The 24,595-nt window shown below is 40.8% G+C and overlaps 1 protein-coding gene across 1 annotated transcript in view; it reads left to right on the top strand.

Moving 5' to 3' along the window:
• gria3b (glutamate receptor, ionotropic, AMPA 3b) overlaps window positions 1-24,595 on the top strand; it is a 98,295-nt gene that overhangs the window by 48,355 nt on the left and 25,345 nt on the right. Inside the window, 7 exon segments of the mRNA XM_042492821.1 lie at window positions 2,940-3,127; window positions 16,077-16,130; window positions 18,917-18,941; window positions 18,944-19,077; window positions 19,937-20,104; window positions 20,516-20,620; window positions 23,852-23,956. Coding sequence (XP_042348755.1) covers window positions 2,940-3,127; window positions 16,077-16,130; window positions 18,917-18,941; window positions 18,944-19,077; window positions 19,937-20,104; window positions 20,516-20,620; window positions 23,852-23,956 — 779 coding nt within the window.

The following is a 24,595-nucleotide window of genomic DNA, read 5'->3' as shown; positions in this document are numbered from 1 at the left end:
GGGCTCCTGAAGGCGAAGAGGTGAAAAGGATTTATGGCTTTTCTCCATGTTAGGGATAAATTTCACCAGCAAAAGCATTTATGAGGGAGCTGTTTAGCAGGTTGAATTCATTGATTGGCTGAAGCTGAAATGGACTCTGGTGCAAGAAAGGTGACTGTCAGATGTAAATTTATGCAGAGAAGCATTGAATAACAAAATGATTTATTGTTTTTCATTTTCTGGTGGAGATGAAATGGGAGCTGTCAGTCTTTTTGCTGCTTTCAGATAAAGTTGTGCTCAAAGGATTTTGTTCACTTTTGATTTTGAAGTCTAAATCAAAAAACAAACTTTTCTGCTGACTGTAGAAGGGAAAAAAAAAACAGGAGTAAAAGTAATCCATTTCTGGACAGACTATTTACCACCACCAGATTCCATCTCTTAATTTCCATACAAATGTAAAACTAGGCAGGCATGGAATCTTCTGTGAATCTTAAATGAATCCAATTGTTCCAACACAGTTCAGGGTTTGCTGGAGGCAGGAGGAGATGAGCGCTGCACAAATCAGCAATTTCAAAATAAAAGCCCTCTGTGATTCTAATCTGATTGACAGGACTTCGTTCGCATCAGAGTTAGCATAATTCGTGTTTTTCTTGCACCTCAGACCTTGGAAATGAAAATTGGAAATGCACATTTTATTTAGACAGAACACTGCAGACACTCTCATAAATGGAGCCCTAATCCCCAGAGCTTTCCCCTGTGGGCATATTTATTTTCTTTTGCCATTTAAAATCTTCTGAGACATGCTATTGTGTCTTTCAGGAATCAGTTATTGCACTGATACTTGCAGCAATGAAACAAATGCCCAACCTATCATTTAACCCATGTGGATGGCATGTCATACATCCAATATGATTGCCATTTGTTAAATGGCTGATTGGCATTTTTACTTTTACCAGCCGAATTCTCGGCAGTTTCCAAACCAACAGAGACCGTTTTGACCCAGTTAATCTGCATGACATCTCTTAATGTGAGAAGCTTTTATTGCTGGGAAGACTGCCATGCTATCCAGCTGGCTTGTGGTTGGTGAGGTTCTGAGCATATGCCTGAGGAAAATGAATAATGCATCCATGTTATTCAAACCTTCGTTCTGTAACTTTTGCTTTAGGTAGGGGAGATGTGAGGAGGTATGCTACATGAGAGACCGCTGCTGTGCTCATGTAAAAATGATGATACTTCAGAAACGCTTCAGATGTTTTGCCTTCACTTTTAGATTTCCTTTTCTGAGGAAATTGTGGCTTTTGTCCAGCTGAAATAAAAAGTGTATTTGACAATTTTATGCTTTGAGACTACTTCACATTCTTATTGTCCCGTGGTGTTTCACGTCAGATGTACTGCTGCTTTTTACCAACTCTGCAGTCCAGAAGTCTCAAAGATGTATGCCTCTACATGCCCTCAACATATAATCTAGACTCAATGATGTGCTACAAGTTACACTCATGAACTATAGACTGAGCTCCTTTGAGATGTGACCCGAGAACCTGACATTGCCAGATAACCTTGAGGTCTGGCAGGCTGATGTCTCCAGGCAGTGTGCCATTGCTCCTCTGGACAGATGACACACTGTGCGTCGGTCTCTGCTGCTTGCTGTGCCGTTCGCCAAAAGATCATCTAGCGGAGATGTGCTGCAGAGACGGTGGCACACCGGGAGCCCAGTCTCAGAGCATTTATGAGAAAAGGGCTGCTTGACCATTCAGATGGAATGTAAGAGAAGGGAAAATGCAAAAGCGGAGAAATGAAGAGAGTCACAAAGTGGTTTTCTTGTTATAGCTGTTGTTGTGTCTTTGGTCTCCGTGCTGGCTTTGTTGGCTGCCTGCAGCCGGTTCACAGAGATAACGTTGTACGAGGAAATGGCTCACAGTTTAAAAAAAAAAAAAACAAAAACAAATGTTGACTTTGCAGACTGCTTTTCAGAGTGTCAGACAATTTGCATAATACCCAATAACATGCGGTGATATTAATCGTCATATAAGATCTGTATATGTCCAAATATGTGCGACAATTTGCTGTTGCTGCAAGTTTTCTCTCCCTTTTTTGTATCAGTTAACCACATGAAATGAACAGAGAGATAGAAAAGAAGCTTATTGTACATACCGTTTGCAGTTGCATTGTCCAGGGCTTAATGAAATACCAGCAGTGTGCTTGATTTTCATTAATAACCTTCATGTTCGTTCTCGCCCGTTGTACATTCGAGAAGAGTTAAGCCATTTTTATTTCAGCGTGTGCTATGTGCAATCTACCCCTCCAGAAATAGGACTACATTATTCATTTTTGTGGTATGTGATTTGACCATAGTGTTTCTGAGCGCTCCGTTAAATGAAAATATTTCACGTGTGAATTAATCATTAGAAGGGCTCATTCTCCATTCTTCTGGTAGCATAATGATCTCTTTCTACCACTGGCCTGGATGAATCTTTCATCGTCTTTATCTTTAAATGAGTTGGCACAATCCTCCAAGGAGACACGGGCCGCAATGTGTTTCACCACACTGTCAAAGTTAACATGTGGCTGAGCTAAGTGCCGTAATTTAATTGATGCCAAGCGCAATAACATCACCCGCTGATCTTTTAATAATATGGAGATACGATTCCTGTCCTTTCACTTCATTATGATATTGCCTCCTCAATATGCAAATGTAAATTCACAATTGCTTCCACACTTGCACACAAAGTCTAGACTCTAGACAATATTTTAGGCGGCCTGCAGACTTTGGAAGGCTATTTTAGATTGTAATGAGATGGCCTTTAACCTTTGGATTCAAGCAAAAAACCTCTCTAGAATAAATTAGCAGCCTCTCAGTTCTTGCATAACTGGTACTATGTGTCGGTCTCTTTTGTGTATAATCCTCTGGGTCATTCTCTCTCTCTCTCTCTCTCTCTCTCTCTCTCTCTCTCTCTCTCTAGGTTTCTCTATACTGCAGGCCATCATGGAGGCAGCAGTGGCTAACAACTGGCAGGTGACCGCTCGCTCTGTTAGTGGCACAACAGACGCAGCAGAGTTCAAGCGCATCATTGAGGAGATGGACAGGAGGCAAGAGAAGCGCTTTGTGATTGACTGTGAGGTGGACAGGATCAACACCATACTAGAACAGGTGAGCCTCATATAGTCACTGCACATGTGGTAAAGCCTGTGGATTATATAACCAAACACCTACGCTGTCCCTCTCGCCCTTAGGTTGCGTCCTGCTTTAGTCACTTAATTGCTTAGCAAATTTAATGTACAGAGTTATAAACAGTAAGGGCCACTTAACCAATTATACTGTATATATCAGTTTAGTAGTCGTGGTGATCTTGAGTTGGACTGCGAAACCAGATATATGTATGTATGATATATATATGTATGTATATATAAAACAAAACAATAATTGCTTACCAAACAAAGAGGATCTAACAAAAGATTCTACTGAGTTGCATAATGGAAAGTGTGAGATAGACATCAGTGGAGCTTGATCCTTAACTCCATCTCAACGCTGCCCTAATCAATATTTTCTATAAATAACTGAACAAATGATCACAAGTGTTGTGAAAGATGTCATTTATAGTGACAAAAGAGTTATCAACCAACTCTGCAGTTAAAGTTTTATGGCCTGCAGCTCCACTATTTTGGTCTATTCTCACAGCTCTTATTAGCATTGTTGTGGCTGCAGAAGGCAGTTGATTTTGGGAAAAAAACAAAAAAAACAAACTAAAACTAGGGCTACATATTGGTACTCAATACCTCTCAGGTATCAACCAAAATAACCCAGTACCAAGTAGAATTGAAACCTCTCCAGTCAAATTATAACTGCATTTGACCCTTTTTTGTACTCAAATCAAGAAAAAGAAAGACTAGTTGTGTGTTTGTTTTTTGTTTGATTGTTTTGTTTTATTTCAGGCAAACACCACAAGCGTTCTTCAGTTTAAAGTAATGTGTGATTCGCCCGACATGTGATTGACACCACAGTCTGTGGTGTGTTAGTTTATTTGATGGCGTTGACAGTTCAGCATGCCAAGAAGCTACCAAAATGTTCAAAAAAATAAAAAAAATAACTGCAAGTAACATGAAAGGATTATTTCAGGAAAAACTAGGAATATGAGTAACACAATACCGCCATTAAGCATGGGGCAAAAATCAGGGTGAAGAGCTTCACAAGCCCAGTGACTTCTTTGCTACCAGCATCGTCTTCTCTGCAAATTGTATCAAATTAAGTACTCTGTTGGTGACAGTGTCACTTTAAGGGTACTGGTGTTGGTACTGGTATCAAAATGTTTTCAATGATACCAAGCCACATTATGCCCTAAGGTGTTGGAGGAGAGAAAAATGAGGTAAAAGTAGAGTAAATATTTGACCTGCGCTTGGACAATATCACAATATTATGGTTTACCAGCGTATTTACAATTCACTATGGTATGATTTCAATACCATCAAAAATACAGACTCTTCTCTTCCTTTTAAACTAATACACAATGCTGTATTGAGGCAATATATTGTAGTGAATAACACAGGCCACCAGAGGTCAGTCTCCCCCAGTGGAACCGATAGTTGAGCAGAAAAAGATGCTGAGAGTGGTGGGGATAACGTTGCAATGGCGGAGAGAGACTGCAGTTAAAAAGCATGTTGGAGCATGCCATAAAAGCATGGAGCTAGCATGTTTTTACATCTAACTCTGTAAATTAAAGGTTGATTTAGTTTTGATTTTTGTTGATTTTTGGAACAATTGAAAGACTAACCAAGATACGTTTTATTTTGTTTCTGTCAAGTTTGAAAGAAGTGTGTTTTATGTTGTGTTAACAAAGTAATTATGCTAGTCTTAGTTTGGTGTAAAAATATAACCTTTCTTAACACTCCGTCAGTACATATAGTTTATTTATTCAAATAAAAAAGCTGAGAGAGCCTGTGGAACATAGCTTACTCGCTGCTCAAACACACCTCCCAGCTGAATACAGCTGAGATGTTTATACAGTATCAGGTGAAATGTCAGGGAGGTATTGAAACATAGATGCCGCCTCAGCCTAATTGCACTCGGGTTGACTTAAACGTGACTCCACATAAATGTTGCACCATGGCTCTTCTATTCCACTGCTTGCATATCCACTTTTCAAGATGATAATATGTTTTATCCCAAATGGACAAAATAATCAGTCCATGCGTGTTTTAATTTTCATGAGTCCCCCTAATTTTATGCAAGTGCTGAAGTAGCTGTTTAATTTGGGGAATCGTTCAGTCAGTAATTCTGAATGTATTCAGATCTTTCATGCTTTTGCTTTGCATTCGTTTGTTTTGTTTGTGAGTTTTTACAAGTAGGTGCTATCTAATTTCATTGAGTTTGTGTAACCTCATTACAGTTTAATAGTGTGTTAAGTTAAAAGCAAGGCAGTATTCCCACCTGTTTGAGGAGCTCAGTTTGGCGTTGTTTGATTTTAGGCCCTGGCTTGTTTGAAAAATCAGTGTGTGTTAAAGCTGCCCGACAGCCTGAGGTTGAGAGGTCCGAACGTGAGCAGCCATTTGGAGACACCCTGGGATGATGCATCCTTTTTAATCCTCTTCTAACAACCCCTCCTTTCCTCTCACACGTCCATTGCCTGAGGAGGAAATGAAAGGTCCACTAGTCCTTGTAGTAGGGGAAACACAATTACCATGAATAGATGAGTGGCTATTATGCCATGCATCTCCTCTGTTCGGCTGCCCCGCTCCACCCTACACTCCTCTGCTAGCTGCTGCCTGCTTATAAGGCAATCAGCTCCGAATTGGATTCTGCTCGTTAACATTCATTTAGATATTGGCTTCTCTCTGCCTCACAATATCCCCTCAATGAGTGTTAGTTTCACTTGTTTTTTATGAATCTAATTTGATCCCAGAGTCATAGTTTAAAGCAGAATGGCTTTTAGTATTAATTTGCTGTGTCTAATTTAATTCTTGCACTGCAAATTTCCTCCCTTTACTATTCAGGGACTATGCTGAAATCTATTTCCTTTTTTGTGTTAAGAATGTGCATCAGCTTTTAAGAAAAGCTTAGAATATTCATTTCAAATCACATGTGAGGCATATTAATGGTTGCGTCTTTAATTGCATTTTCCCCCCTCAAACAATAATAGGGATGCAGGGCAATAATCTGTTTGATGTTCTCCTGTTTCTGTCTTTTTTTCCCCCACTAATGAATTATTTCTGTTTCTTTCTTGTAGAGGGAGCTCTTTCCCTTCTTCTCCAGCTATCACAATCATATGTTTTTGCTGTCAGAACTCTGCATCAGCACACAAGGGGGAAATATAGCTTTTATAACAGCTAACCTTCAAAGCAGCAGTGTGCTCAGTTTTGCCCCTTGTTTCAGTGACAACCTCAGCGTGAGGTTTTTTTTTTTTTTTTTTGGAGCTAATTGAAGTAATCTGGCTACCTCTGCCAATATGGATGAGTCACAGGCATTCAGGGAAGCTGCTGGACTTCACTCTGCAGCTGCCCCCTATTGGGCCATACCATTATACGCTGAAACAGGGATGGACTGTCTCCCACGAGGGCATTCACACCAAAAATGGCACCCACTGTCAGCGATTGTGGAAACCCGCTGTTACTGCCTGCTGCTGTCGTTCTATTAACCAATGATTGTAGACAGATAGAGTTTCATCTCTGGAGGACATGAGAGTTTGTGCCGAGGCCAGTGTCTGTGTGTCGCAGTGTCGACATGTCGCCTCAATCCATCAAGGTCACTGCTGTTGAGAGAGGATCATGAGGCAGGACAGATTCAGCTAGCTGATTGCTGGGGGAAATGGGAATCAGCTCAGTGGCTTAGTTTTATGATTTCAGTCGAAGTAATCCCACCACAGAATGAATGTCTTTATATCAGGCAATGAAGTTCATGGAGTGTAGAGCTTTCTTGAATAGGCAAGTGTCGGGCTTCCACAATTCGGCACACAAAGAAAACCGTTGGTGCTGCTCTTCATTAGCACCACTTTTGATCCAGTGGCTGCTAATGCCTCGGTCCTGCTGGGCTTTTGTTGCTCTACTGCAGTAGCTCACTGCACTGTCAGTTTTTCACCATTTCAACAATGTTCCTAAATATTTAAAAGGACATGCAGTGTTAGTGTATTTACGCAAATACCTCATGTAGAGCTTGCTCATTAGGGCGTTTTCATATTAGGTATGACTGATTTATACCATGCTGGGTATAGTGGAAAGAGCAACACGGTGAGGACATATCTTAAAATGACTCAAGTTCACTCAGTTGCTGACACACATCTCCAGGGGAAAATCCCGGTGGATTTTGTGACCCATCCACCATCCCAACCTGCCCCCTCTCAACACCACTCAGGACAGCTTCCTTGTTTTCTCCCATCACTGCATTGGTCAGCCTTTCAAAATATGTAGCGTGTGCAAAAATTTGGGTGTATTCTTTCTTGTAGGAAAAGGTACCTACCTTTTGTGGGAACGGCCTGTGAGGCAAAACAGCAAATGCACAAAGCTGGCATTGGCACATTTGTTGGCAATACTGTTTAGATAAGGTAACAATTCCTGCATACCATACCTTTAACTATGATTGTTGCTCATTTAGTTATGAATAAATTTTATAGCGAAGTACTTTAATATGTGACCAAGATTTCAGTGGCTTTAGGAGGCTGGAATTTGCAGCCTCATTAAAAGACATTTAATGAGGCTATTTCTTTTGTAAATGTCAAAATTGTGCTTTTATTTCATGTTGACTTATCAATTAATTGACTAATCTTTTGTCTATACTAACAACCTGTAAATACAGTAGGTGTGGGACAGAGGTCCCTCTAAAGTTGTAGTGAAATAGAAGTTAAAGTGTCTTTAGCTTCTGTTCTGTGACATATTTCCAAGCCAGCATACCTCTTTACAAGCTGCACCTCTGATATTAAATGGTGTTCACTTCCGGTGTCCTAAGTGGCCGTGGTCGTCTCTCCCTCGAATAGCACCTCGTCTGGCAGTGTGGTAAACGTAATGTGGATAGATGAAATATGATTCCAAATAATAGCTTTAACACTATATACAGTACAAATGTAAAGTTTGCTCCTTATTTTGTCGCTTGGTTTGATCCGCTAACTTAATTTCTGATATCAACAGACTAAGCAGTTCTGTGTGGCTAAAAGATGCAGATTAATTGATGGGAAGATGTTTTTCAATATAAAAACATGAACAAAAATTTTTTTTCATATTTTGTCTCTGGCAATGTGAGCTAAAATGCATTTTTCATTTTATACAGACTTTAAATGGACAAAGGCTCATCATACACCCACAAAAACACTGGATGTGCCTCCTCCAGACATAAGCACACTCAGCTGAATGTCACTTTTATTAGCTTCATTTATCACTTGACATGATGTAGAAACACGGTAAGGACAGTATTTGCATACTGCTGCATCAGGCTCAGTTTTGTTTGCTCGTATAAGAGCAGTGCGAGTCTCCCACCAGATTTGTTTTGGGATGCTGAGGAGAATGCTACACCCGGGCTATTATCATTTTATGCTGTAACAACCACTCAGGATTTATCACCCATAGGACTTTTCCATCAATACACTGCACTGCAGATAAATTAACCCAATGGCAATCCTTCCCTTACAACAAAAACGGGGGAGCCTCTGCCAGCTCTGCTCACTGAATCATATCCAACGAATGTGCTTCATCGAACCATCTAGGTTTATGATTTTACATGCCTGGAAAAAAATGTCTGTGGCATTAAAGAGGGGCATTATAAACAAGAGCTATGATTGAATATACGTATAAGATATGTATAGATTATCTTTGCATTACTAGTAGTCGTAATGATGATTTTTCAGAGTGAGTATATATGTGTGCCGGTCCCTTGAGTGCCCGCATGTGTGTTTAACTGTTCCATATGCTCACGCTAAATCTGATCCATCTATGAGATTGCCCATATAGCATCATATCTGCCTTTATGCTCCTTCCTGGCCCTTTTCCCTCCAGGGATTTCTGTGCTGGAGTCTGCTCAGAGGCAACAACCTGCTCATCACTAGTGTAAAGAGAGGCAGGCGGGGAGAAAAGAAAAAAAAAAGAAAAGAGAACGGCGTCTGGGACAGGCCCAGGGCACGCAAGCTGTTCAAAGACAGGCAGGCAGTGAGTGCTCTGCCAGCCGCAAAGCTGCATTTTCATGCAGGGGAAAAAAACAACAATAAGAAGTGAAAAGGATTCGCGGAAAGAGAGAAAAAATGAGAGGTACATCTGGGGATTTGTTAGGACAACATTCTGCCGCCTGTAGAGGCATGAAGGGTGGCCATATTGCCTCCCCACGGAGAGTTGGAGATCCTCCATGTCCCTCACTCTGCTCTTGAATGGAGAAGTGTGAGAAAATCCACATTTGGATATATTTTTGAATGCGAGATCTTTGTGTTATATCATATTTAAGACAGGGAAAGAAATCTGGCCATGGGAAGTAGGAAGTCATGGGTGAGGAAGAGAACGGACGATAGATTGTCAGCAGCTGATAAAAAATGTCAGCAATAAAAAGTGGATGCTCAGTCAAGTGTTCAGATGACACTGTAAGAAAAGGTATTGACGTTCTGTAAAAGCAGGGGGCGACATTTGTATACTCATGTAACGTTGGCAGACACGGATGTAACAAGAGTTATCACAAACTGAAATAAAATCTGAATAAATGTACTCTGGCACTCTTTCCCGAAGTTACAACACAAAATTTGCCACACAAAAACGCTCTCAGGCATTCAGACCTCCGTGATTACTTTGACTCTGTTTTCTGGAAACACTTCCTGGCACGTCTCTCAATTGGTCTAAAAGATAGAGAGGCAAGGAAGTGAGCTAATGTCTCTACTGATATGAAATGTGCTCCTGATATCAACATCGGCTCATTGTCCCCAGGGCTACTGAGAGGAGGGGATGTGAGAAATATTGCCAACCCCCCCCACTCGATGTAAAGCTGGGGATACGTAGCGCTTTCAAAATCCCTGGCACCAACCTTAGCTGTTGAAGGCCATTTACGAACTGCGATTATAGAATTAAATGGGATTAAAGTGTTATCATTAAACAGAATGTGACCTGCCGACTCCACAATTGAATGAGAAGCTGAGACCGGTGTGCTGCGACTGAGAATTTGTAGTTTAAACCATATCAGGAATACAGTCTTTAATAATACAGCGTGTAAACCAGAAGCCTTTTTTCCTTTATCAATCACACTAAATTACCCCGATCATTTTCAGTGAAAACGAAGTAGGACATCTTGCTGTTTCGTAGCCAAGTATTGCCTCACGAACAGGAGGGGCATCCCAGCTGCAGCTACTTCCTCCCAAGCTATCAAGTCTCACATTGTTCTGGTGTCTCAGAGCAATGATAGACATAATCATCTGAATATGAGTCAGGTGTTTCTAAAATGTTCTGCATTTGGGGGAAGGCCAACACTATATGCCCCCGCAATCTTCAGGGGCATATATATCGCGACTGCCAAGAAAAGCATCTCAGCCTCAGCCACTGCCGGCTGTTAATTAGAGAGTGCTCCACCAAGAGCACTTCTACCAAGAGCCTTGAAAGCAGAAATGAAGACTTAAGAGGAGGAAAGTCCTTTTGTATCAAAGCATATAGCTCAAATTCATCTCTCTGCCCCATCCTGTGTGAAGTGGAGCACTTTGGTATCTCCGCAGCCACTAAATTACATGTAACAGTTCATGCTGCTTGCTATTAACAGTCTGATTAATAATGCACATGATTTGTAACGTTACCAAGGTGGCCAGAAACCACAACCCTGCGTCCAGTTATCCCCCAGAAAATCAAGGGTGTGATCAATAATGCAAGCAGGCTTTTACTTTACTTAAGCTGTATCAACATTTATTTTGTGAGATTCACGTTACCAAACATGGTTTGTAAGAGAGAAAATCACCTTAATCAGAATGGCCAGAGTGAGTGAGTGAGCGTCAGTCTATAACATAAACTCAACAGTCAAAGAGTACACTGAGAGTTGTCGTCAGGATTCAATCAAAAGCAACAAGTCCGACAACCTAAATGACCACAGAAGTCTTTTTTTCCTACCCAATAATACAACCCGCAGGAGGGTTTCCTAAATTAACACCCTGATATCATACGACAGAATAGGTCATAAATGAGCGTTTACCGGCGCAGTTTTCAAGACATTGCTAATTTAGTTGCACCTAAACTACTTTGTTAGGTTTAGGAAACAGAACACCTTGGTTAGGTTTTAAAAAATGGTAATAGTTTGAGTTGAAATAAGTCTGTTTGTTACAGAAAGGGCTAGGGTTAAGGATTAAGGCCAGGGTTAGGGTTAGGGTTAAGAGTGAACAATTAACTACTTCAACTTTATTAGCATGAGGTCACAGTAACATTAGACATTCTAGCTAGCTTTGATAGTTGTTATATGCAGTTTTCAGGTGATTTGCCAAACTGGTTGTAGCAGTGATTTCGCACACAAAAGCACAACAAGATCCTTGATCCCCTCCCAGATAATCATGACACTGATTATCTTTATAATGATATCATTCCAATTAGTGCTGAAATCATTACTTACGTAATGGACTATTCAATCTGCATGAAATTATCTACAAGCAGTTTGATAATCGATTAGTCATTTAGGTCATTTATCAAACAAAAATGCTTTGCTCAGCTTCTCCAACAAGTGACTGGTTGACTGGTTTTTCTGTTCCATATCATTGTGGATTTTGTACGTTTGAGGTGATAAAATGAGCTTCATAACATATTGCCATACATATGCCATATTTTGTATTTTGTACAAATAAATTTGTTAATTGCAAAAAATGATCAACCAATTGACTGAAATATTAGTTTTACACAGCCCTAATGCAAATAGTACATGGTACAATTTTGGGTTGAAGTCTGGTCTTTGAGTTTTCACATTTCAGGAAGTGGCTTAAAGTAATTGCATCATTATTTGCTCGCCTTTTCTGTGCCTCAGTGAATGGTATGATATTTACAAACTCTGGGGAACCTATCATTTTCAGTCTGCTTCTCCCTGTGTTGTGGTAAACTCTGCAGTGGAAAGGTCAGACTCAGAGGAAAGCGATTTGGCGTTTATTGAGAATGTGTAGCTGTAGTTTTACATTTAGGGCTCTCTGTCTGGTGGGGCGGAGGAACGCCGACTCTGGATGAGGGTGAAGTCAAGGTCATCGTGGTTGTCTGTCCCCATCAGGCTTTAAAGAAAACTCCCTCAGCAACAGAACAAAAGGTGGTGGAGCCAGCCACTGGATCGATGTGCAACAGGGTACACTGTATGAAAAAGAAGAATGGCATTATTGAAGGGGTAGCACACAAAACACATTTCTTCTTGTCAGTGTCACTGGGAAACAGAATAATTGGTTAGTTGGCTTGTGTTTGAATGCATGTGAATCTGAAGACGATTAACAGCAACAGAAATCAATACCAGAGGAAGGGGGAGGCAAAAACTGGAAGGTGATGAAAATCAAAGGTGTCTAAGTAGTTTTTGAAATGAAAAGTCACACAAGTCTTTTGGTGAATATCCATTGTATGCTAAAACCATAGTAACAAAGTTTGTGAATAGGTTACCATTTTAACATTTATGTGGTTAGCCTAGCTTAGAATTAAGAGGGGAGCCAGGGGCAAACAGTTTAGCTCTGTCCAAAATACAACAATACTCCTCAAAAGATCACTAACACTTTGTAAATTCATTTGCGTAATCCATCTACAAACAAATGTTTTAAGTTTAGTTTTATTAGTATCACGGATATCTCAGTCTGCCACAGCATGTATAATGCTACATGGTAAATACAACATTATTTTGAGAAGCTCAGGTACAACTATGATATGACTAAGGTAATGGAAAATTAGGGTTATTAAGGTAATTAGTGTTGGGGAATTAAAACACCTGAAAGAACATGGCCACAATTAATGCAGAGGTGAACGTTAATTGCAGCTCTGTAGTGGAGTGCAAACTCCAGTCAATGACATAAAGTCAGGCTGAGTTTAGAACTAATGGTTGCTAACTTGTGACAGCTGTGAGGAAAATCCAAACATGGAAAAAAAACTGCAAGACAGCTGCCCAAAACTTTGACTTTGACTCACAATTCTTTCATCAAATGACCGTTTTCAAGGTCAAGTAATATTAGGTGAGGCGGTTATGAATAATTGCAACAGTAATGGTAGACAACAGTGTTAAAATGTTTAAACTTTTTGCTTTCCTCGGTGATGGAATTTACAGCCACGCTTTATGTAGCTCCCTCAGGGCAAAAACACAAGTGATCTGCACCATTACTGGACATTTATAGAATTTTTTTTAAATTTAATTAATTTGATAAATTATTATTATTATTATTATTATTATTATTATTATTATTATTATTATTTGTAGTCTACACAGCATCACCATCATAACAAATCATCATACATGTTTTCTATAACAACATTCTGTTGGACTGTTTGTTTGTTTTTCTCTTCCAGAAGGTCTTGTCTGTCTGCCTGATTTAATGTGAATGCAGCATAAGGGGGAATATGAGGCTTGATATGAACTTTTTGTTTGTGACCAGATCAAACAAGATGCCACATGTTTAATAGTGAGCTTTCATTTATTTTGGAACGATGAACAGAACCAGCTGTTTCTCTCTCTTTCTAGTGTCAGTCTAATGTCTTCTAACACGACAATCGATAAAGCTACGGTGTGGCCAGCTACATTGTCGCCGAGTTGCCATTAAAGTGCTGGCTGAATGCTGTATCCAGGCTACTGGTGACAAACATATGATTGGTTGACACTTAACAGCGTCATTGGAGTGGTAAAAAAGTTGAAGCCAGCTCATCTTTGATGTGTAGCACATCATGCTGCGACAATTTGTTGTGCACCATTTGTAGCTTTATGTCACCAGCTTCCATTTAAAATACCTTGCAGCCTGCTGATTTTGTCGGAAGTCTGAACACAGCATAAGCCAGTCACGTCTGAAGTCCAGCTCTGTAGAGAGCTAATCTCTCAGTGTTCTCATCTTTCTCTCGAAAAGAAAGCAAACAAGTATATTTCCCAAAACTAAATTGTCTGTAACTTAACGGCACTTTGGACTGCTACTCCTTCTTGTACACAAATAAGATTTTCTTATGTCTAATCTGAGTAAATATTGTTTCCGATAATGGAGTGTTATTGCTCAAATAAGATTGGATTTAAAAGACAATACGAGGGAATCACATCTTATCAGCACCATTAAAAGATAGTTATCACCATCTGTGGGATCGAAGGGATTTAGGGACAGGGCGATCAGCGGTGCATCACAAAAAGTAACAATGAAATCCGTCCGTCTCAACTGGAGTCAGGTCTTGCCGTCTGCTTAATTAAAGAGGCTGGGGGGAGAGGTTGGCGTGATCTGGCCGGAGGTTCTGTGTATCTCTGTGTCATCAGCGTCTTGCTGTGCTTCATCCCAAGGTTGCAGCTTGTAGCTGTTGCCAGGCTGGCTGTGAGCTGCGGGCAGCAGGTGGGGGGTGAGGCCTTTCTCTGCCCAGCTCCGGGGCAGGTGTGAGGAGGCTTACAGCCTGAGTCAAGGTTAGCACACGGTGAGGGAGTATGGAGCTTTGTGTTTGTCCAAGAAAATGCTGCAGGGCTAAAAGTCTGAAAGTTAGATTTTGGAACAATTGCAGTGAGCTCCATCTAGCTCCGATATCACTGCCGGGATTTCTTTTCATGGAGCTGTCTGTCATTTTCTCATTAGACGCAGATTGATGGATTCTAAAAGCCAACTCCTGCTATTTCTGCATTATAATCAGCTCATTTTCTCTTTGTTTCCATTTCACTTTCTTGGTTTGTTCCCCCTCCGTCTGACATCCTGCAGTGTTGGAGGCTTAAAGCCCTAATGATGGGGAAGCTGTCATAGAAAGCTGACCCACCTGAGCAGCTTGATAGCGTGAGTGAAAGGCTTTGTGTGTTTGTGTGTCGTTCTTTTCAGAAACACCACCACCTTCGTTTTTTTGGAAAACCTTCAGATTTCTAAAAAAGAGGGAAAGAAGTTGTGTTTTTTTTGTAGAGGGTGTTCTTGTTTAGTGCTACTGTGCACACAGGTCAGTTCAAGTTCACCGTAGCTAAATTAAAAGCTGTAATTGTAGTTGAGTGAAACTGAAAACGTCTTTCAAAGATTTTTTGCAGCCTTGGATGTGAAGACACACGTTTGCTTTTCATCACTCTCTCCTACTCAGTGAGAATGTCGTAAATGATCCAAAGTAACAAATATCCACGGTCCCCGGCCTGACACGCACACACACAGACAAACAGATGATAAACTGACGGTTTGTTTTTGTGACAGAGCCAGAGCCAGAACATGTGCAAACATGCTGATTTTGCTGTAAACTTGTGTTGCTGTGTTTGTAGAACGCAGATGAAAACCGAGACATGGTTGACGAGTTTCTGCGTGGCAGCCACTCAGAAGTCCATACACAGCAGACTGCAAACTCATAAATAACAGACCTCACGAGGCCTGGTTGAAAACCCTGTCCAGCATGTAATGCGTAAAAAAGCCAGGACAATTTAGACTCTCACTATTTGATTTATCTCTGGGCCAAGTACAAAAAAGGAAGAAGAAAATCTCGAATAAAAGGCAGCATATGGTTGGTTCTACAGTGATGGAATGGCTTAGAACACCACTTACTATTTTCAGACAGGCTGCGTGGGTTGAAACATGCTGTTATGCTCTGAAGGTGTGATATTTTCAAAGCAGAGCGAGATCTACATCTTACTGTCTCACTGTAAATTCCTTTGAAATGTTTTTTCTTCCCATTTCTGCTTTCTGTCCAACAGTTGCTGAGGACTCATATCTCAGCTCTGTGAATGACTTCAAAGTGTGCAGAATATTTAAGGGTGTTCTCCACATTGTTCCTGTTTCTCTCCCATTATCAGCCCCCCCTTAATGAACACTTCCTCTAACCGCTCCCGCTCCCTCTCCCTCTCCTTCTCCCGCTCTCTTTCTCATTATTTTGCACTTGACTTCGCTTTTGTTTCAACTTCAGTGGCATCCTGCGTGCTCGCAGGACGTCACCGCATTTACAGGGATTGTCAGAGCCACTTATACAAGCCGTGGCTCTTAGCTCTCATCTCATGGGTGGTTTACTGTATCGATGTTTTTCTCCCATAGGTTGTGACCCTGGGAAAGAACAGCCGTGGTTACCACTACATTCTGGCCAATCTTGTGAGTAATAACCGAGCCGCTCCCCTGGGAGGGAGTGAGACCTGGTTTTTGCTGCATGTGATGGGACTTAGGCTCAACCATGAGCATGAATGTGCATGCACAATAAGTGGATTACAGGCTTTTGTATGAAATTAGAGAAAAATACACTGGTATACACTGTGGATTTTAAAGGCATTTCGTTAATCTAAATATAAGGCCTTAATTGGCATTATTATGCCTGAAATCAATCTTTTAAAAGTCTTTAAAATGCAAAAAAGACAAGGGTTTGTGTTTTGGTGTTGCATTGTAAAATCTCAAATGATAGGTAATATCTAGTCTATTTTTAAAAAATTACCAAATGTCTCTTACATTAATGTCATACAGATCAAGATAGAGGAACCAAGACTTGTACATTTACCTCATCCAATCAAACTGACCAGATGGATACTTTTATGATAACATTGTATGTTCATTGTTTTTTCCATTTGTTCTACTCTAGCATTTGAAACTGATCATCTAACCACATCATCTAAGCAGATCATCTCAGGGGTCTTCCAATGTTTTTCAGACCAAAACTCCCATAGTGTTACAGTTCAGTGTAAATGACAACCCAACCTCCAAAAACAGGCAGGCAACAAAACATAGAGCACAAAAGTAAGAAGAATCAGACTAAACTGAAAACAAATCAGGGAGACATGGGGAACACAGAGATGAACTCAGGGAAGAAATCTAAAACTGAACCAGTTGAGAGACCAGGCAGGTAACGGAGCAGGGAACAATGTCATGAACACAGGTATAAACACAATGATGAACACAGTTGACAAAAACAGATGAACTGACAGAGGGCAAAAGGAAAGACACAGGTATATATTCACAAAAAAATGAATCACAACAAGACACAGCTGAAGAAGGTGGGCACGGACAAAGAGAGAGAAACACAGGGATTGGCTGACAGCAAGGGTGTGGTAGGGACCACTAGAGTGGAGCAAACAAGACTAAAAGTGAACAGGTGTGCAGGGAAGACTTTGGGATCAGGGAAGGACTAACAAGTGTGATGTAAGACAAGTTTGTTAAAAAAAACAGGTGGAAAGCAGACAAAGGCATGAAGTAACAGACATGACACATAAGGAGCTTGACTTTCAAAGTAAAACAAGATATAAACTAAACAAATGAATAAATGAAACAGGAAAACACACAACACTAAAAACAAAATCCCAGGATCATGACACTTAGCTGGAAGAGATGCAGCAGAGATCCCGTACTACATATGTTGTTTAAAATTGGGTTGCCTTTGTACAATAACAAATAGGGTGGCCTAAAGTACAATGTATAAACATGCCTTTATATGGTACATACAATACTAAAATATGTGTTTTAAATACATTTTATAATTATTATTTGCATATTGATATTATATATATAATAATTATTTACATATTCATACCATTTTATGCATCATATGTATTGTTAAACATTCATGTGAAAGGCACAGTGATTTAACATAAATCAGCTACCTCACAGGATTGCAGGAGGATTCTTGGGAGAGCCTGTAACCAATGTTGTGTACTGTGAATCACATTGGTTGTTTTTTCATGAATAGGTCGATATATCTTTGCTTATGATAATTTGGACTTAATTCATTTAGCATAATAATTTAGCATAATAATTTAGCGGCCCTCTGTAGTAACTCTGAGGACCCGCCCAGGGGTTGCAGACCACCTGTTTAAAATGAAACTTTTTAACTTGACCAAAAAAGTAATGTTTTACGGTATGTTGCAATGAACATTTGGGGAAAAAACTGTCCCTTTTTCAAAGTAATTGATAGCAATTCATGTCGTTTTTTTCCTTCAGTTTTGTTCAATTTAAAAATTGTAAAGATTAATTCTGAGTGGAAAATAAAAAAGTCATTCAAGGTCTTAAATTTAACTTGCCTTAAACCATAGAAACCCTTTGTATAAATCTTACAGTTTTTACATCTAGATATGAGCTTGTCATATTTGGACCTCATGTCGAATCAATCACAATCTGGCAGCCACATTCCATTGCATATACGCTTTAATGAATATATTCATATTTAAGTATAGATTAATGTCCTAAGCAATAAATAAACATCGTTTAACCTTTTTAAACATCTTTGGAGGGCAGCCATCTTTCCCCCTGCTCTGGGGAGGGAACTGTTCATTTAGCCTTGATATTTGCATGAGAGTTTAAAAGTGGAGGCCGGCCCTGCTCTCACTTTGCTGATCCCCGGCTGCTGTTTTCCTCGACTTTAGAAGAGGTGATTATTCAGCAGTCAAACACATGTCCTTGCACGCCATGACACAATGCCACACTTAAAAAACAGCAATTTCACCATAAAAAGAAATAACTCCATGTCATAGCTTCTGGGTAAAAAAGGGAATTTAAAGGCAGCTGGAGCAGCAGAGGTTTTTTGAAATGCATTGGAATTTTTTGTTTGTTTGCTTTTTTTATGTGGAAAAGCAATCTGAATAACAGTAGACCAGCTGGTTCAAGTAATATATTTGGTCTTCTAGATGATGTGACACAAACTCTCAAGTATCTACTGGCAGGTTGTTTATCTCTAAATGAATTCAGGTTACACCACAGCGTGTGAAGAGAAACATTTGCTGCAGTGTAATGGCAAACACATGTTGCTTTCTCATACTGAGTTTATAATAAAATGCACTTTGTGCTCTAGAATAGCTGCTAATATTTTGTGGCGCTTTACCTCAGGTTATATATATATGAAAAACATGTCAAATACTGTAAGTCTTCTCCCTCCTCATTTCCCTTTTGTCTCATCTTAGGGATTTACTAATGTAAGCTTGGACAAAGTTTCGCTGGTGGAGCCAACATCTCAGGGTTTCAGATAGTCAACCCTGAGAACCCGATTGTGCAGCAGTTTATGCAGCGCTGGGAGCGGCTAGATGAAAGAGAATTCCCAGAAGCCCGCAACACTCCTCTGAAGGTACTTTGCTTGCAAAGCCTTTTCATTGCGCATGCAGAATACAACGATCATCCCTTCTGAAGTGCTCTCTATCGGTTCCTCTCCGCCTCTCACCCTCTGTTTGCCTTTGTCACTCTGTCTTCCTCCCACCCCTTTGCTTCCTCCTCTTTGCTTTGCATCCCTCCCAGCAATCAATATATCGATAGGCGGTGCAAAGCAAGGTTATATCGCAGCTTCAATTTACATCTAATTAAACAATGATCAAGAAAGAAATGGATTTTGAATGGCATTTAATTAGATTTTGTCATGCTGCATGGTCAACAAACAAGTGGCTCAACCCCTCATTGGTGGAAAGGTCAGGCGAAGTTGGAGGAGAAGTGCGTGGGAGACAAAATCACACATTAATGCTCTACAGTATTTACTTCCCAACCCTGCAATAAAAGTTTTGAAAGAGGCCCTTACCGTCAGACACGTCTTGGCTTTTCTAATCAAATCTAACTAATCCAGCTATTTTTATCATTAGCAAAGCGTCAGAGCTGGCAACCACCCCCACCCACACTGACCTGACCGGCGGGCACTGACATGCATGAGCCAAAATCAACACAGACTGCCCCAATTTTAACTGAGATTCATTTAACTAAAAAGCAATAACTTAAGCAAACAGATTGATTTGAAAATATTGTTTATTCATTGAAAAGTTTTCTTCAAATTATGTATTTTTACTCTTATAGAACACATTACACAGTCTTTGCACAATAGAAAGTCATATATGAGCCTGTAAAGGCTTTACTACAAGACGGGTAATCTTATCTCATCTCCTGCCTCTCACCATGTGTTCCTGTCTCACAGTGTGCGCTGCGTTCTTTTTGATTTTGTACAGTATACTTCAGCTCTGACCCATGATGCCATTCTGGTGATAGCAGAGGCCTTCAGGTACCTGCGGCGCCAGCGTGTGGACGTCTCTCGCCGGGGAAGCGCTGGAGACTGTCTAGCCAATCCCGCTGTACCTTGGAGCCAAGGCATCGACATCGAGAGAGCTCTCAAAACGGTAGGAGGGGGAAAAAAGAGAGGGAGAGGGAGAGAGAGAGAGAGTGGCAAGCTGATAACTAAAGAAAAGGCTAGAAGAAGTGAAGCAGAGATAGGGAGCGAGGGTGTGATAAAGATGGAAAGTGACAGAGAGAAGGAAAGAGAGCACGGAGCTGTTCTCCTCCCTCTGCCCCCAGATATCACTGCACAGAGCTCACTCAAATCCAGGCCCTCATTACCATAAAACTACATCTTTTATTAAAGCGTATCCAGTTCATCATTTGATTAACAGAGTGCGCGCACTCCAGTAGCTCCATGGACACGAGCACCTTAATACCAGCTATATATGCAAAGTGATGGCTATTACACATTCCCTTGTGTCTGTCCTTCTGTCTATCTCTCTGTCTTTCTGTCTGTCTGTTTCTCGTGGCAGGTCCAAGTGCAGGGTATGACTGGGAACATCCAGTTTGACAACTACGGCCGCAGGACCAACTACACCATAGATGTTTATGAGATGAAAACAGGGGGGCCGAGGAAGGTAAGTCGGAGCAGTGACCTATATCAACGTTCATCCATCAGTTGTCATAATCAAACCTGATCATAAACCCTTTAGCAGAAACATAGCTAACAGCTGGCACACATCAAAGTTTGCTTCATTACTCATCAAAATTGTGGAATTTGGCCAACATGCAATTTTAAATGGCTTATTGATCGCCTGTGCTGATATAACTGAACTCAATGACTGTTGGCCACATGTTAAGGCATGCCAAGACTCTGCCCTGAACTTTTTTGAGGCTTGTCTAGACGTATGGAGGCCTCTCGTCCACAGGCAAATGGAGTTTTAGGTCATTATTTTATTTTAAATGCCTTCTGAGGTGAAGATTCTTTTCAAACTCTTGTTACTTTTTATGTGTGGACTGATAAAACGCAGCATTTGGGAAACGATGACATCATCTGCTCAGTTTGCGCGTGCATATTCTTACTTTGTGTTTAACAAGTATACACTAGAAACTATAACAACTCTAGCGGACTACTGGTTTACTAACATTTTGTCAGCACTGCTTGCTATAATGACTACTTCACTGTTAAACTTATATTGCTATTGCTGCAGTACTGCTGCAACACTTTACGGACCAACAGAGGCATCTGCTGCACCCAGTGTTTTGCTTAATCTCAGCTCCCATGGTTTATAGTCAGCCAGAAACCACGGTTTAAGGACAGACCTAGTTGAACCAGCAGACAGTAGGATACTTTACAGAGTAGGATTGTTGTCGATAAGGAGTGGAAGGAAGATGTTAGCATGTCCAGAGAATCACTCCCATGCTTGTTTGAACTCCTTTATCCTAATATTGAATCAACTGTGATGATATCTCCAGTAGGTGTTTTGAAAAAGGTAATGTTAGCCTGTTCAAGTCCCCCAGGAATACAATTTTTTTCCCAGTGGACACTTGCAGTATAGCTGCAGCCCAGAAAGCATTTTCATTTTCATTTTCATTAAAGCATTAGACCACTATTGTAAAACAAATATATGTAAAACTGTTGATAGGCCACCTGAACTGCAAACAAAGTCAATTATGACTCTTTCTACTATGAATTTTACATCCATGGAAGTTTTATATTTGTTATCTTGTCTAAAGCCAAAATGTAATATCTGTGACGTCATCTCAATGTGAAGTCTATGAACTACTACTGTGTGTACTAAGTGGGCCGCATACCCAGGAAGTGTACCCGGGAGCTGGAAACTTTTTGTAGCGTATGCTCCAGGAAAACAGTTTCACTGGACTGAATAGGCGCCATCTTGGGGTCTGGTATCTAGTTATTATTTTACACCTATGGCCTGTACATGTTACTAACCGTGTGACAAAGGAAAACAACTGAAAACAGCTTCCTGGGTCGTTTTTTGCACTCTAATGTGGCCAGAGATATGTTGTAAAATGAAGGTCATGTGGACAGAGTTATTTTGTAAATCAGAGGGGGAAATATCCATTTTCAAAAATGTCCATACATGGAGACAGTGCCTGAGAGAAATGATTGGACATAATTGTGCAAAAGTGAAAAAAAAAAAATCAAACAAGCCTCTTCCTCCGTTTATTAACGTATTGAGGGCTTTTGCAGTCATGTGGGACCAGCAGGGCTGACAGGACAGTGCAGAGTAATGCTAATTGCCTTTCTCTACCTCCGTTAGGTAGTAGCACTGATGAGCTATCCCAAGCTTCACAAGCCACACAAATCACACACAGCCTGCAATCTGATAGCTAAAACTGTCCTATCAAAAGAATGATATAAGACGATTTCTGTGCCGTGTGATGGTGCAGATAGGATTTTTGGTCCTCTCCTGACAGTAATTACCATTCAGATAACCAATTACTATAAAGAGGATCCAAGAATTCCTCTGGCTCCTCTTCAAAATGGTAATTCCCAGCGGTACATTCACATTATAACCGCTACCATATGATGACCTCTGGTTTTATTTCATAACCTCTCCGAGTTGCAAGTGACAGCTGTGAATTTCTCGTTAGCTGGATAAGTGTGGGCTCAGTCTGATATGACGTGTGATTATGCTGCCTGCCTCCCAGGCCTCTAATGCCCACTCTTCAGTTAGCATCACAGAGGCCTTACAGCCGTCCCCGCACAGCCAAACAGAGAGAGAGAGAGAGAGTGGGAGAAAGGAGGTCAGTGGGAGAGAGTGAGGGAGCCAGGGAAGATGAGACAAGTCGGGCGGCAGTTTGTCAGGACCTGGAGCCCCGGTCACCCCAGTGACAGTTAGAGGATGAAGGTTCTTAGTTGGGACTGTCACGAGTGATGTATGGGCTGATATCTGTCCCAGCTGCTCAGGGTGAAACCAGGACTTTGCCTCTGGAGCAGCCCTTCCTCTACACAGCTCCCCCACAGTCTGGTCCCACGAGCAACACTTCTCAAATATCACTGTCTGACAAGAGCTAAACATTTCGAGCTTTCTCCAGTCTGACAAGTGCAGTAACAACAACTGTAAGCAAAGTTTGGAGCTAAAGTTTGCTGCGTCCTAGCGCCTCCACTTGGTGTTTAAAAACTTTGCACTGTTGTACACCTGTCTGGCCTTAACATTTTAAAGATCTGAGGCAAAAAAATGCGGACCAGATGTGACGAGGAAAACGCTCGCCAGCAACAGTTAGAGAATTGGCAGCAACATATGCAACACGTTTCATCGTGAGCCAGAGCAGCCATTATTTCAGATGGGCAAACAAACACTTGACATTGGTTTGACTTAAGCATCTGTACAGCAGAATACAGAGAAACTGCAATGGCAAGACTGTGCAGAAGAAACTGTGGAGGCACTGGAATATTATGCTAAATTATTAAACACGTATGCAGTTCACAGGCCTGAATATCAATTATTTACCATAAAACCTGGGAAGCTGAAGGTGGGGGGATTGAAGTTGTCTGCCGTATGCTCAGGCAGTAGCACATTTGGCTGTTTGAACGGATCGTAAAATCCAACAGTATATTTTCAGAATATCTTTGATCATGACACTAACTGCATGTTGAATGTAAAAATATCATCTCTGTTTATTCCTTGCTTAGATATCTTTCTGCTGTGTTAGCATTCCGCTCATTCACTGATATTTTGGTTGAACTTTAGGGCAGAGGCAGCAGGCCTCTGGGAAATGCACTGTTGTTTTAATGAGCCCTGCATCGTGGAAGTAAGACTCAGAAGTGTCCCTGCTATGTGCTCACTTGCATATCGCCAGTGCGCTGGAATGCATCTCTAACCACTGTTTTCTCTTTGCAGATTGGGTACTGGAACGAGTACGCGCGATTTGTAAATATTATGGACCCGCAGGTCTCCAACGACTCCTCAGTGGAAAACCGAACGATTGTGGTCACTACTATTATGGTACACTTTCCATGCAGTTTTAAATGTTTCACGTATTCTGCCACTCAAGGTCATGGTGTTGATTCCAATGAGTGATACATTCTGTCCTGGGCGGGTAGAACCACATCTTTTTTGTGTTGCTTTCCATCCACTCACTACATGTTGAAACAGTCGGTCCAAAACGGGGGAGTGTTTCAACTGTATCCGTGTGGGTGTCAAAGCATTTTGATTTTCCATACTTCAGTGGCCTGTCGTAGCAGTGACATCACAATAATGGTATAAATGATAATGGTTGACTCCATCAATTTAAAAAAAAAAGCATACAAACGCATACGTAAGTAGACCTGTCTGTCCTCATCAAGTAAATGTTCAATGACACCTCGGGATAGACTGGCCGGAGAATGACTAGAGGATGATACTGCAATGGTTTCGCGAGCTGGGCAAAGCAAAATAAACAGTATTGGAGGAGGGATAAGCAGGTGTGGTATTTGTCCTTGTTATCGCCTCTCCAATCTATTTTGTATTGCTCCTACATGTGTTCTGTGTTGAAGTATACCTTCCATACAGTGATTTAGGAGGAATCATTTTCTGGGAATCTTCCCAGACCAAAGTAAACAAATAAAATTTCTTATATTTATTTATTTCCAACTGTATTTACTC

The sequence above is a fragment of the Plectropomus leopardus genome, chromosome 9 (genome assembly GCF_008729295.1).
Source record: "Plectropomus leopardus isolate mb chromosome 9, YSFRI_Pleo_2.0, whole genome shotgun sequence".
Lineage (NCBI taxonomy): Eukaryota > Metazoa > Chordata > Actinopteri > Perciformes > Serranidae > Plectropomus > Plectropomus leopardus.
Note: the sequence above shows the minus strand (reverse complement) of the source record. Positions and strands in the feature narration are given on the sequence as shown.